General features: G+C 66.2%; 1 protein-coding gene across 2 annotated transcripts; it reads left to right on the top strand.

Moving 5' to 3' along the window:
• The first annotated feature begins 2,154 nt into the window (after positions 1-2,154).
• Positions 2,155-13,802, top strand: SCARF2 (scavenger receptor class F member 2). 2 transcript variants are annotated; one of them, XM_079942890.1, is made up of 11 exons: positions 2,155-2,365; positions 7,166-7,224; positions 7,327-7,428; positions 7,600-8,119; positions 8,221-8,439; positions 8,570-8,698; positions 9,306-9,409; positions 9,482-9,599; positions 9,856-9,986; positions 11,089-11,241; positions 12,024-13,802. In XM_079942890.1, the coding sequence occupies exons 1-11, from the start codon at positions 2,202-2,204 to the stop codon at positions 12,944-12,946; spliced, it is 2,622 nt and encodes an 873-aa protein (XP_079799016.1). In that variant the 5' UTR covers positions 2,155-2,201; the 3' UTR covers positions 12,947-13,802. The 2 variants fall into 2 exon arrangements, with proteins under 2 accessions (XP_079799016.1, XP_079799015.1); XM_079942889.1 differs by having other exon boundaries at positions 2,159-2,365; positions 9,871-9,986.
• Positions 13,803-14,049: the final 247 nt, after the last annotated feature.

The following is a 14,049-nucleotide window of genomic DNA, read 5'->3' as shown; positions in this document are numbered from 1 at the left end:
GGTCTAGCATTCACCCACCGCTAGCAGCCCACCAGCTCCTGCCCCTGGGCCCAGGCAGCCAGCTTGCCAGCTTGGCAGGCTTTCAGGCCCTGCATTCAAGCCTTTGCTTCACTCGTGGCTCATCCCTTTCTGTCTGCAAAATCCTCACCCTTCAAAGTTGGCCTCCCCCAGGAAGTCATCCCAGTCAGAACCGGTCGGCCCAGGCTCCTGGCTCCCACGGTCTGCATGCTGGTCAGTCATATGGGTGCCTATGAACCCCCAGCTTCCTCAGCCTGGTATTCACCTGGCACAGGCTGGGCAGACAGACGATCGTCCACTCCACCTGCACTCAGTTTCCTGATGGAGATGTGGTGGTTGGTACAGACGTGGGCCCTGCCCTCAACACCTGAACTCACCATCAAGTGCAAGGTGGCTGCGACAGGACACAGGCGGGGGGCTGTGGGTCTGAGACGAGGCTGGTGACGGTCCTGTCCTGCGGGCACCAGACACAGGTGGTACACGGATGGGGTGGGTAGAGATTTGTGACATTCAGGCATTCAGGTGTTGCCCCCACAGAGGTGGGGTTGTGGGGCGGGAAGCAGCCCTGGGGAGAGATGAGGGAGTTTGAGATGCCTGTCCATGAACCCAGTCTAGCTAGGGCGATGCCTCTAAAGTCAGGAGCTGGGCAGACAGTGCAGCCACACAGACCTCTGCTGGCCTCCATTGCTGGCAGCCAACGGGGGTTCCATGGGAGGGGCCCGGGCACTGCTGAATTCAGGGCCATGGACAGGCAGAGCTGCCCAGAAGTGGTTGGCCTTTTCACTTGTCCCAGAGAAGTGTTTGCATTCATGACCACATGGGTGCAACTTCCCTGCCACCCTCCCCAGCTGTGCCTCCGTCCTGCACCAGAATGGCTCAGGGAAGGGCCCTAACCTCCGAAGCTCCCTCCCATCCCGACTTCTGCCAGCCTGGTGATGCCCACAGCCTTGGGCCTTTCAGTGGCCCTTATTCCAGGCCCCCTCCGCCAGCCCCACCCTTCCAGATGGGGCCCCCGCATAACTGAGGCAGGACGCCACCTCCCCTCCTCAGCAGCTGCCCTCTCCCTGCCCAGGCCCTTCCACCAACTCTCAGGTCCTCAAAAGCCCAGCTCATCTTTTCGGGGACCTGTCTGCCCCCCTTTCTGTTCCATCCCCAGCCCTGCCCGTCCTGCCCACCCCATGGGCCTGGGGTTGGGTCTGACCCCTCTGTTTCCTGGGCCCAGGGTTCCTCTTCCTCCTGGTCCCCCTAGGCCCTCCTCACCCCCTTTCTCTGCTGCCCCTGCACTGCTCTGTGCTGTCACCCCACCCCTCCCGAGGCAGGAGCTCCCACGACTCCAGCCCTGACTCCACCTTCTGGACTTTCTCCTTGGTGACTAGCGGCCTCCAGCCCATCGTCACACCTTGACAGGGGCTGCAGGCAGGGTCTCAGTCCTGGAGCTGTCCCCCCACCACCACCATACCGCCTCCCTCAGCCTCCGACACCTGCCTTTACCTCCATATTCTCTCAGAGCCCGCGCGGAGCCATTCTGCTCCCAACATCTCTCCAGTCTGTTTCTACGGGGGCCCCTTCACCCAGGCCTCTCTGGTCCAGACCGAGTCTACTCACAGGCCTCAAGCATCCGGCTCCGCCGTCGCTGCAGGCTTTGATTGCGCCCGGCGCTCGGGAGGCGCTGACCGCACAGCCGGACATAGAAGGGCCTCACGGGGGGAGCAGAAGCCGGCTTGCAGCCTTGACCTGGAGGTTCCGAGGCGCCGCTGGCCAGGGGGCTTTCGTGCGTCGCGCCTGGTCCCCACCCGCTTCCCGCCCCGGGCCTGGCCTCGCCGGGAGCGCGCAGGGGCCGCTTCTCTGGTGGGTGTCTGGGGAAGGGAGGGAAAGGCAAGGCGACCGGTGATTCCTCCGGAGGGCCCCTTCCAAGTTCGCCCCCAAGTTTGCGCGCGGCCGCGTGGGGGCGGGGGCCGCGCGGAGGGGCGGTGGCGCGGCCGGAGGGTGGGGTCTGGCGCGCGGGGCGGGCGCTGCCGCCTGGCCGGCCGCGGCTGGCCCTGGATCAGGGAGCCGATGTGGAATTTCCTGCCCGGCCCGGCGCCCCTCCTGCCGCCCCCCGCCCGGCCGCGCACTCCGCTTCCGGCCGCTCTCGCTGCGGCCGCACCCGCGCCCGCGCCCGCCCCGCGCCTGCCCCGCGCCGCATGGAGGGCGCAGGGCCCCGGGGGGCCGGGCCGGCGCGGCGCCGGGGAGCCGGGGGGCCGCCGCCGCCGCTGCCGCCGCTGCTGCTGCTGCTCTGGCTGCTACCCGGCCCCGCGGCGCCCCAGGAGCTGAGCCCGCGCGGCCGCAACGTGTGCCGCGCGCCCGGGTAGGAGCCGGCCGGGCTGGGGGAGGGGGCCGGAGGGACACCCGGGGCCGGGGGGAGGGGGCGCCCAGGACCTCCCTGAGCCAAACGCGCGGGCCCCTCGGGCCGCCCTCGCTGACCCCGGCTCCGCTCCAGGCCGAGCCCGGGCGCCGGGCCACGACGGTGCGTCCGAGGATACCCTGGGCGAGAAGCGGCCGAGGGTAGAGCGGAGGGCAGCGGACGCCCAGAGGGCTGACACACGGGGTTCGAGATTTCAGACCCAGGAAAAGGGACCCTTGGGCCGGATTGTGAAGGCCGTAAGAAGACGGGAAGCTCATTCCAAGCCCATGGCATGGCATGTGCAAGGGCCCAGACACACGAGTGTGGCTCGAGCCGTGATGGAGGGAGGGTGAGCGTCCAGGAGAGATGGAGCGAGGCTCCTGAGAAGAGGGAGCCGCGGAGGTCTTGAGGCAGGCGAGTCGGAAGGACAGATTTGTGTCCTAGAAAGAGCGGGCGCGGGTGGGAAGAGGGTGGTTATGGAGGTGGACGTCGAGGAGCCTGAGCTCAGAGTGGCCCAGAAGCGGGAATAGAGAGACAATGACGTGCGCCGGCATCGGGAGGATGGGGGACTCCCGGGTGGGGATACGGGGTGCAGAGGGGCGGCGCAGAGGTGGGCGCCACGAGGAGCCGGGCTGGGGAAGCCAGTGTGGGACAGGAGGGGACAGGCTCTGCCGGAGGGCGCCGGGCTCAGGACCTTGCGCGGAGGTCGAAGAGCGCAAGCCAGGACCCAGGAGTGGGCGCAGGAGTCGGAGGACCCGGTCGGTCTGTCAGAGGCCACTGCGAGGTCAAGGGCATCTCCGCGCGGGGGCGAGGAGCCGGCGTGAGGGGGTGCCTTGGCGCGGGCCGGGGGCGCCAGGCAGGCGGGAAGCTGGAGAAGCATCACGGGCTCCTGGCGGGTGCGGTGGGGGCGCCCTGGGCCGCAGGGCCCAGGGAGGCCGCGTCCGGGGGCAGGCGGTCGCGGCAGACAAGGGGCTGTGAGGGGCCGCGCGGGGTTTCCGAGCTCGGATCCCGAGGCGCGCAGACCCCTCCCCGCTGCGAGCCCCGCCTCTGGGGCGGGGGCCGGCCTGGCCCGCCATCTGCTTCACATCGACGCCGCCGCCGCTGCCTCCCGGGCCTCCCGGGCCTCCCCGGCCCCAGGAATGCAGCGGCTGTGGCGGGCGGGGCCGCCTGGGTAGTGGGAGGGCGCGATCGTCGCCGGCCCTGTCCCTCCGCCTCGGCTCTCCTTCCCTGTGGGGGTCCGTGCCGGGGGTGGGGGGTGGGGGGATCCGATGGCAGGCCAGAGCTGTCCGGAGCCTCCTCCACTCCCCCTCTCCCCGAGATGTTCCATCAGGCGGCCTGTTCCAGTAGCCAAGAGCCTGGGTTGGGTTTCAGATCCTGGTGCCACCTCTCCCCATCTGAGTGGCCCCGGGCACAACGCTTAACCTTTCTGGGCCAGTCCATACTCCTGTCCAGTGGGGGGGGGGGGTGGTGGTAGAGGAGGGATGACTGTGATCCTGTGTGGAGCTGGTTAATGGGAAAGACGGCACTCCCCCATCCCCCCCAGGGTCTGGACCATCTCTTCATTACCTTCCCAAGGCTGGGCCTTGCCAGGTTCCCATTAGCGTTCCCTCCCTCCGGAGGCAGGAGGACTAGGGCAGGGAGCAGCTCTCAGTCAGTAAAATCCCATACACTTAATGTGTGCAGGCCTGTTGTTGGTGCAGGGATACAGCTGTCCTGTGTGGAGGAGATTTACAGCAAATCATCTGACATCTGGCAAGGGCTGGGGAGGAGGTGTTCAGTTGGGGAGACCCAGTGGGAAGTGATGAGTGAGAGAGGCCTGTGGGAGAGGAGGCAGAGCAGGGTGGCATCTGGGGCAGGGCCCTGAGTGCAGAGGGCCTGTTGGAAGCACAGGAAGGAGCCCTGGGGGCTGGGACAGGGATGGTGGAGGAGAGGCCACAGGGCGATGGGAACCCCCGTGGGCTTTGCACAGAAGAGGGGCAGGATGTGACCTGGGTTGGCTGTCAGGTGGCAGATGAACTGGGGCAGGAGGGCAGAAGGTGGGAGAGAACCAGGGAGGGTGAGGGTGGCTCTCACAAGGCTGGGCGGGGGACAAGTGGCCTGTCCCATCCTAGATCCAGTTTGGAAGGTAGAGCTGGCGTGTTTCTCAGTTGATCCACTCTGGGAGAGAGCAGAGTCCCCTTCCAGCCTCCCAGCCTGGAAGGACAGTCTTTACCCTGAGATGGAGAAGACTCGGGGTGGGAGGGGCTAGTGGGGAGGAGGGCCTCCCTCGAGGCCTCCGAGGCATTGTCAGTGTCTGGATGGGACCTAGGGAGCTTCCCCAGGGAGCTAGAGTGGACAGAGCAGGGGAGGGAGGCGGGGTGGGGGGGGGGGTGGGGGGGGTGGGGCAGAAACCAGGGGAGGGGTGCCCAGGGGGGAAGGAGGAGAGTGGGGCAGGCATGGAGTCCCAGGGGGCGTGGAGGCAGAGGAGCTTCCTGTCTGGACTGGGGAGAGAATGGGACAGACACTGGCACAGTGAGCAGGCAGTGCTCTTGGGGAGCTTTGCCGAGGTGGCTTGGGCAGGTTCAAGATGAAGGTTTAAATCACCGCAGCTTCATTTGCAGTAACAGTGATCTATGGGGGGGCAGCCTGCTTGCTGAGGGGCCTGGATTGACACCCCAGGGTCCTTCCCTAGTGTAGGAGCTACCCCTGCACTGGGCCATCTTTCTTGTCATCTCACTTTCATAAGATCTGAGAAAATGGGCCTGCCGACCTAGCCCAGCCTTTTCTGCCAGCCCGTCCCAGAAGGAAAAGTCCCACAGACTCATCCTCCACGTGGGCTCTGTCCTGCCGGGGAGCAGGGTTGTTAGCTCTGTTGGGTGGGGCCTGGGCACCAGCCATGCTGGGAGGACCAGGTGAACTCAGGGACTTCCTAGAGCCTGCTCAGCATGGGCTGGAGCTCACAGCACAGCCTCGGCTGAGCTCATAGTTTGTGCTGGACACATCTTGACTCTCTTAATCCTCCTGCCAAACCTATGGGCCCCATTCTACAGATTTAGCAGCTGGAGCTCAGAGAGGTAAAGTTCTGTGCCCAAGGTCACACAGCAAGTGGCAGACCCAGTCATCCAATCCAGCTTAGTGTGGCCCTAAAACCAGGCTCCCAACCTGATTACAGAGCCATGCAGCCAGGTCGTCCAGGATGGAAGGTGGTCAGTGTTCCTGGGCCATCCCAGCAGGCCATCTGGTGAGGCTGCCTGCAGGAGGGACTTCTACAGAGGCTCTCCATCTGGAGACCTGGGTTCATACTGGCAGAAGAGGCAGGAGGGTGATAGGCCCTCGGACCTGGGTCTCCCTACAGATGGCCATCTCGGAGCTGGGTGGGTGGGGACAATGGGGGCCAGAAAATCCAGGCCTGCTTAGAGTTCCTGTCTCTGGTTTCCAGTTTTATTTGTGGAAAATAAGGTGGCCCATTCCTTGAAGTTTGGGGTTTTATGGATCCTGTTCCCCAGGTCCCATATCTTTGGCCCAAAGGAGAATCCAGCCCTTTCTGGGAGAGGGGGCTCCCTTGGAGTCCGGGGGCCCCATCCAGGGTGTGGTGATCATTTCGAGCTGGGAACGGTTGGGGGGCATCTTCTGAGGGGTGTGATATGGGGCAGCTGCAGCCTTTCCCTTCTCAGGCCATCCCACCCCCACCCCAGGGTGCTCAGGCCCCTCCCACCTCCTCCCATCACCATATCCCGGTTCTAGATTCACATCCTTCCCAAGAGGCCCTCTCCTTTTCTCTGAAGTGTGAATGGTGGCTATGTGCCTTTAGCATTTGGCTGAAGTTCTAGGTCTGATGGGACCCTGCAGAACTGCAGCCTGAGTGTCTGTTCCTTCTCAGCCTCCTTTGCCCCACAGTGTGGGCACACCCCACCTCAGCCCTCATGGCCCTCACCAGTGGCCATGGCTTCACTTGGGCAGGGCCTCCAAACCTTTGTGCCTACACACCCCATAAGCCCAGGCCTTGGGAGGCTGCACCACCCTGATATGGGACACATAAATTTTTTACCTCCTACTGTACCTTGTAAAGCCAAATAAAATTAAACAAGATTTTATGAAAGTTCACGGAGAGGACATTCTAACGTTGCCTTCCTCCAGCCCAAGTCTCGCCCTGGTGCTCTGCAGCCCTCAGTTTTACTTTCCTTACTCAGATGGAGGACTCCCTGGGTGTACCTTTCCCCTCTCCAAGTGGACACCTCGCTGTGTCCACCACACTCAGAGACAACCCATCTGCCTTGGTGCTCCAGTTGGGCATCCAGATGTGCCCACCCGGCCCAGCCAGTCCTGGCACTGCCCAGGTCACGTCATATCTGGATCCCTGACACCCATCTGGCCAGAACCCCACCCCCAGGGATGCCCTAGACCTCCATGTCTGAGCAGGTCCTGGAGGCCCAGGGACCTTTGCCCCACCCCCACCTCACTGCTGCCCCTCCTGGGACATGTGGGGTCTCTTCTCTGGCCTAGTGGATGGGGGAAGAGGGCACAGATCAGGAGGAGTGGCGAGACCCCTTGTAGAGGGAACTGGGAAGTTCTTGGAGGTGGTCTGCCATCTGCCGCCTCCCAGTGTCCGCTCTAGAGGGCTGGAATTTGTGTCTTATTCGCTTCGAGTCTCCCAAACCTACAGCAGTGCCGGGCACACATGAGGGCCTTTATAACCACCTCCCTAGGGCAGGGTGGAGGTTACTGGGGGACCCAGCGAGGACTAGGAGTGGGTCCCGAGCTCAGGCGCCCTCTCTCTGCCTGCAGCTCCCAGGAGCTCACTTGCTGCGCCGGCTGGAGGCAGCAGGGGGACGAGTGTGGGATCGGTGAGTAGGGCACCCTGGGACTTGGGCAGGGGGCGGGGTCACGGAGAGGAGGGATAGTGTGGGGGCTGAACTCGGGACGACTTGGGCGCGTCTCTTCCACAGCTGTGTGCGAAGGCAACTCCACGTGCTCGGAGAATGAGGTGTGCGTGCGGCCGGGCGAGTGCCGCTGCCGCCATGGCTACTTCGGTGCCAACTGCGACACCAGTGAGCGCGGATTGTGGCGGGCGGGGCAGTGGGGCAGGATCCCAGAGATGGGCGGGGCCTGAGTCGGGAGTGGGTCCCCGGGGGCGGGGGGCTGGACGCGGGCAGGTTCGGGCTGGGTCTGGGCCCCGTCGCGAGCACCTGGGCTTCCCACCCTCTCCGCTCGCTCTGCAGAGTGCCCGCGCCAGTTCTGGGGTCCCGACTGCAAGGAGCTGTGTGTCTGCCACCCACACGGGCAGTGCGAGGACGTGACGGGCCAGTGTACATGTCATGCGCGGCGCTGGGGCGCACGCTGCGAGCATGCGTGCCAATGCCAGCACGGCGCGTGCCACCCGCGGAGCGGCGCGTGTCGCTGCGAGCCTGGCTGGTGGGGCCCACAGTGCGCCAGCGCGTGCTACTGTAGCGCCACGTCGCGCTGCGACCCACAGACGGGCGCGTGCCTCTGCCACGCAGGCTGGTGGGGCCGCAGCTGCAACAACCAGTGTGCCTGCAACACGTCGCCGTGCGAGCAACAGAGCGGCCGCTGCCAGTGCCGCGAGCGCACGTTCGGCGCGCGCTGCGAGCGCTATTGCCAGTGCTTCCGCGGCCGCTGCCATCCCGTGGACGGCACGTGCGCGTGCGAGCCCGGTTACCGGGGCAAGTACTGCCGCGAGCCTTGCCCTGCCGGCTTCTACGGCCTGGGCTGCCGCCGCCGGTAAGCGCGGGCCCCGGCCGGGGAGGGAGAGGAGGGGCAGGCGCCGAGGGAGCCGGGGTGAGGCGGCCGGGACCCCGCCTAGCCTCCTGCCCCTTCCCCAGATGCGGCCAGTGCAAGGGCCAGCAGCCATGCACGGTGGCCGAGGGCCGTTGCCTGACGTGCGAGCCCGGCTGGAACGGCACCAAGTGCGACCAGCCGTGCGCCACCGGTTTCTACGGCGAGGGCTGCGGCCACCGCTGCCCGCCGTGTCGCGACGGGCACGCCTGCAACCACGTCACCGGCAAGTGCACGCGCTGCAACGCGGGCTGGATCGGTGACCGGTGAGCAACCCGTGTCCGCCTCAGACACACAGCCCCCAGCCGGCCTCCCCCGATTGCCCTCCACGGAGGGCTCTGTGGGCTTAAGGGTCGTTTGCCTGTTTCCGCTGACGCCTCCTCCCCGCGTTCCGAGGTGTGAGACCAAGTGCAGCAATGGCACCTACGGCGAGGACTGCGCGTTCGTGTGCGCCGACTGCGGCAGCGGCCACTGCGACTTCCAGTCGGGACGTTGCCTGTGCAGCCCGGGCGTCCACGGGCCCCAGTGAGTGCCCGGGGACCCAAGGGGTTTGAGGGGTCTGTATCCGGCACTGGGCTCCAGCCAGACCCCAGGTGCTGCTGCGTTGGCCGACCAGGCGGGACCCAGGCTTGGCCCCTCAGCCTTGGCCCCCATACTTCAGCTAGGGAGAGACAACAGGCTCTTTGGGGCAGCTTCCTGCCCTGGGTGGAGCCAGCTCTCGAGCGGGATCTAGCAACCAGGTCAGCCTGTGGCCAGTGGGTTCCTTGAGGGCTGCAGGGCTGAGGTGACCCGGAGATGATGTGGAATGAGCAGGGACCTCCACGTACAGCCAAGGGTCTCGTCTGGCAGCCCCTTTTCCCCCCACAGAAGAGTCAGCCCCAGCAATGGGCACTGCGGCCAGTGTCCACGGCCCGTCCCCTAGACTCCGTCCCACTGGAGTGCACACATTTGTTTCCAAAACATTGATCGCTCAGGGTGTGCTGGAGGTGGGGGTGGGCTGCAGTCCCTAGAGAATGGAGAACCGGGGCCGGGCCGGGGCTGGCTGGCCGCGGGGGCGAGGGCGGGAGGCGTAACCGAGGGCCGCTTGGCTCTCCCAGACCCCACGCCCCTCCCTGACCTCGCGCCCCCGCAGCTGTAACCTGACTTGCCCGCCCGGGCTCCACGGCGTGGACTGCGCCCAGGCCTGCAGCTGCCACGAGGACTCGTGCGACCCGGTCACCGGTGCCTGCCGCCTGGGTGAGTGGGTGAGGGCGACCCGGCGGGGGCGCGGGGGCTGCCGGCACCTCGCTGACCCTGTGACCCCCACAGAGACCAACCAGCGAAAGGGTGTGATGGGTGCGGGCGCGCTGCTCGCCCTGCTCCTCGGCCTGCTGCTCTCGCTGCTCGGCTGCTGCTGCGCCTGCCGCGGCAAGGACCCCGCGCGCGGGTGAGGCTTCCAGCTCCCTCCCTTCCCCGGTTCCGGCCGCGCGGGGACTGCAGCGCGGCGCGCCGTTCCCGGCCCCGCCCTGGGGGGCCCCACCCTTCGTTAGCTCAGGCCCCGCCCTCCTTGAGGTTCTGCTCCCTTGGGCCTCTCCCGGCCTTAGGCCCCGCCCCTCCGCTCAGGCCTCTCCCTCCCTGTGGGTGGGCTCCCACGGGCTCGCCCCGCCCCTCTGGAACAGGCACGGCCCCGCCCCTTCGCTCAGCCCCCGCCCCCGCAGGGAGCTCTCGCTTGGGAGGAAGAAGGCGCCGCAGCGCCTATGCGGGCGCTTCAGCCGCATCAGCATGAAGTTGCCCCGGATCCCTCTCCGCAGGCAGAAGCTGCCCAAGGTCGTAGGTAAGGATGACGTAGGTAAGGAGTCTCCGGGGAACACCCCCCGACGCAGGAGGCTGCTGGGAAATGGGTGTGACGGGGTCGGTGTAGGAACTGCGGGGCCTTGAGTGTCGATGTGGGGGCGTGGGGAGGTGCGACCAGGGGGAGGAAAGAAGGATTGCGGATGCAGGGGAGCCCTGGAGGAAGGCAGGGGTCCTACGTGTGCGGGCAGGTGTGGGCCCTGTCTCGGTGACTGTGAGTAACTGCATGTGTGGTGTGGTGGGGCAGTGTGGACTGGACATCCGCGGCCGGTAGGCCCCCGCAGTCTGCGGGAGTGAGTACACTGTCGGTCCTGATGCGAGCTGCAGGTGGACGCGGGCACCTGTGAGTGGGAATGCCCTGCCACAGGAAGACCCGCCCCCGGCCCGGATCCCCAGCTGTGCCCTGGGTCTTTCCTGGAAAGTGGGCAGGCTGGTCCCTCGGCCCCCACCCTACCTCAGGACGGGGCTGGGTGCGGGGCGATGCTGCTTCTCTCCTTCTGCCTGCACTGACTCACACCGGGGTGGAGTCTCTCTGCGTCTTTCCCACTTGTTTCCAAAGATGAGGGGGATGGGGAGATGAAGTCTCCTGGGAGGTAAAGATGCAGACAGCTGAGAAAACCCCTGGGCCCACTCAGCAGAGTGGGATTTATGGGCACAGATGTGGGGGCTGGAACCCACATCCCATTTGTGAGAGGGGGACGGGCTGGCCAGCCTCTGGGATTCCCCCGTTGTGGGGTCTATGTCTGTGGAGGCCGTGCCTAGGGGTGCAGCCTGCTGAGACGGCTGCGGCAAAGGGTGGCCTCACCACTGCACATTTGCATTCAAAAACTGCTGCAAGACAGGGTCTGAAGCGTGGCTTGGAGGCCCTGATGGGCTCTCCCAGCCAGGTGCTCTCTTTTCCCAACTTTCGGCCCGACCTCACTCAGCTCCCTGGCCGTACACTAGCCTGTTGAATTGCCTGTCCCACCCACTATCTTGGGGTAGGGCTGGCTTGGGTCCCTCCATCATTTGTGGCAGGAGGGCTGGCGAGGGCACTGGCTGGGGCAGGCGGGGCCCCTGGCAACTATGCCTCCCTCCTTCCCCAGTGGCCCATCACGACCTGGATAACACGCTCAACTGCAGCTTCCTGGAGCCACCCTCGGGGCTGGAGCAGCCCTCGCCATCATGGTCTTCCCGGGCCTCCTTCTCCTCCTTTGACACCACGGATGAAGGCCCCGTATACTGTGTACCCCATGAGGGTGAGTGCCCCTCTGCTTGGGGTGAGGACCCCTCTCGCTCTGACCCAGTGAAAGGTTCCAGCTGAAATTTCTGTGCTCTAAGAGACAGGCAGCATGGGGAGGAAGGGCTAGTGATGCTGTTAACTGGGGGGTGGATACACAGTTGAGGTTGCAGAGTGGGCTTCTTTGCTGCCTAGCACCAGACTGGGGTAGGGTCTGGGGAGGTAGCCACAGCCCAGGTTCACTTCTGGGGAGACCAGGCAGAGAAAATTCCGGGCCTGGGGAGGAGGTGGCAGAGGAGACAGGAAATGGGGTTTGCAGGATATGGGGACACACTTTCACCTGAAGCCTTGGCTCACAAACATCAAGAAGCAGCCTGAATAGCTGGGCTTCTGGCCTCTCTCTTCCCCAGACCACCCCCGTGAATGACTTTGGGCAGGTGACTAACCTCTGAGCCTTAGAAGGCCTTTCTCTTAAAGAAGGACTATGAATCGAGGGTCAAATGTGGTGATGGTGGCCCCCCAGGCTGGGGATGTGGTGGGGGAGGGGTGCGAGTCCAGGCCGAGTTGGGGCTGCAACCCAGGAATTAGCCCCACTACCCCAGCCCTCCACCTCCGGGGCTCTGAGCTAAGTTTGTGGTCAGTGCAGTGAATGTGCCAGGCATGTCTGGATGCCACGGCGACTGAGCGCCAGCTGGGGCGGGAAGAGGAGGGGAGGCGGGGCGCCAGCGAGGGTTTGCTCTTGGAGGCTGGGGGGCCAAGCTCTTTCCGGAGGAGGTGACCGCCCCGCTCGTCCCTTGTCAGAGGCGGCAACCGAGAGCCGGGACGCGGAGGTCCCCATCGCCCCAGCCACTGCCCCTAACGAGGCGCTGGCTTCGTCCCCTGCACCGGTGACTACGCCCGCGGAGGAGGCCACGCCCCTCCGCGCGTCCTCCGACAGCGAGCGGTCAGCGTCGAGCGGGGACGGGCCTGGCGGGGCGCTGTATGCGCGTGTGGCCCGGCGTGAGGCCCGGCGTGAGGCCCGGCCGGCCCGGGTCCGGGGCGAGGCCCGAGGCCTGTCGCTTTCGCCATCGCCCGAGCGCAGGAAGCCACCGCCGCCCGACCCCGCCACCAAGCCCAAGGTGTCCTGGATCCACGGCAAGCACGGTGCCGCCGCCGCGCGTGCGCCGTCGCCGCCACCCGCGGGCCCCGAGGCCGCTCCCAGCCCCAGCAAGAGGAAACGGACGCCCAGCGACACATCGGCGCGGCCGGACGAGCCCTGCAACCCTAGGGCCCGCGACCCGACGCCGCGACCCCCGGGGCTGGCAGAGGAGGGGCCGGCCCTCGCCGCACCCTCGCCGCCCCGGGCTCGAGCGCGGGGCCGTGGCCCTGGCCTCTCAGAGCCCACGGACGCTGGCGGTCCCCCGCGCAGCGCACCTGAGGCCGCCTCCATGCTGGCCGCCGAGCTGCGCGACAAGACTCGCAGCCTGGGCCGCGCCGAGGGGGCCGTGGGCACGCAGGGCCCCCGAGAGAAGCCGGCGCCGCCGCAGAAGGCCAAGCGCTCGGTGCCTCCCGCCTCGCCGGTCCGCGCGCCCCCCGCGCCCGAGGCCCCAGGGCCCGAGAAGGCGGCAGCGGGCGCGCCCGGATCCGACACCCCCCGAAAGAAGACCCCCATCCAGAAGCCGCCTCGTAAGAAGAGCCGGGAGGTGGCGGGCGAGCCGGGCCGAGCGGGCGCGCCCACCCTGTAGTAGGTCGGCCCCGCCGTGCCTGCAGCTCCTCGGCTTAGCAGCGCTGCTTGTCACCCCGCGTCCCGTGCGCGCCCGGCGTCTCCCGCGGGGGCCCCAGCCCAGAGCAGCCTGGCGGGAGGCTGCGTCTCACTGGCTCAGGCCCAACGGCCCTCCTGGATGGGGTCCCGCGCTCGGGCAGGAAGCCCCATCCCAGTGGCTAAGGCCTGACAGACGCTTTGCTGGCCCCTCCCTTCCCATGGCCTGCCTGTGGAGGGCTCCCACCAGCCCGGGTCTCAAAGGCCAAGGGCAGGAGGGCTCTGCCTAAAGAACACCTCTTACTGGCCAAGAGTGCCTTGGCTGGGTCACCTTCTCACTGGCTGAGGCCAGAAGCACTTCCACCCTGGCAGTCTCTCTCTGGCCAGGGCCTGGCGCCTCTGGCTGGAGGTTCCCTTCTGTGACCCTAGCCAGAGGCTACTTCCACTGGCCGAGCCCCAGGGCATCTGGTTGACCGGAGCCTGGGGAGGAGGGCTGGTCTCTGCTCCTCAGGAGGCTTGGCTGTCTCCCCACCCACCCCAGCCCCACCCACGCTCTCCCAGCCCCAGCCTCCCCAGCCCTGGCCCCTCTGCTGTCGAGCTGGTTTTGATGGCCTCCCACCACCCCACATGCCTGGGAATCCGAGGGGCAACTCCAGTGGCCTGTGGAGATGTATTTATAGGCCCCCGGCAGGGCTGCTCCCACCCCATCCGGGTGCCCCAGGATGGGCTCCTCCCGGCAGGGGCTTGGCCAAAGCTTTCTTAATAAAGTGCCTTTTTTCTCCCCGTGCTCTGACTGCTTCCTATCTGCGGGCCTCTTGACGAGGATGTCCCCCCCAAAGAAACTGTGCCAGGATCCCTCGACCCAAGTGGAGCCTGGGAGCCCAGGTGTGGGTCTCCCAGGACTATGTTGGAAGTGGGTCATGTCCATCTGCCCATCCTTCACCTATTTATCAAGTTTATTGGGCACCCACCTCGGCTCACCCCATCCTGGACTGGCAACCTGGGATGAAGGGTGTGTAGGAGCAGATAGAGTGGCACCCTTGGCTACGAGGAAGGAGCCAGCGCATGGGGCTGCTTCTGCCCTGCACC

This window comes from Stenella coeruleoalba (genome assembly GCF_951394435.1).
Source record: "Stenella coeruleoalba genome assembly, chromosome: 14".
NCBI classification, from domain to species: domain Eukaryota; kingdom Metazoa; phylum Chordata; class Mammalia; order Artiodactyla; family Delphinidae; genus Stenella; species Stenella coeruleoalba.
The sequence above is the reverse complement of the archived record's forward strand: the minus strand, read 5'-3'. Positions and strand labels throughout refer to the sequence as shown.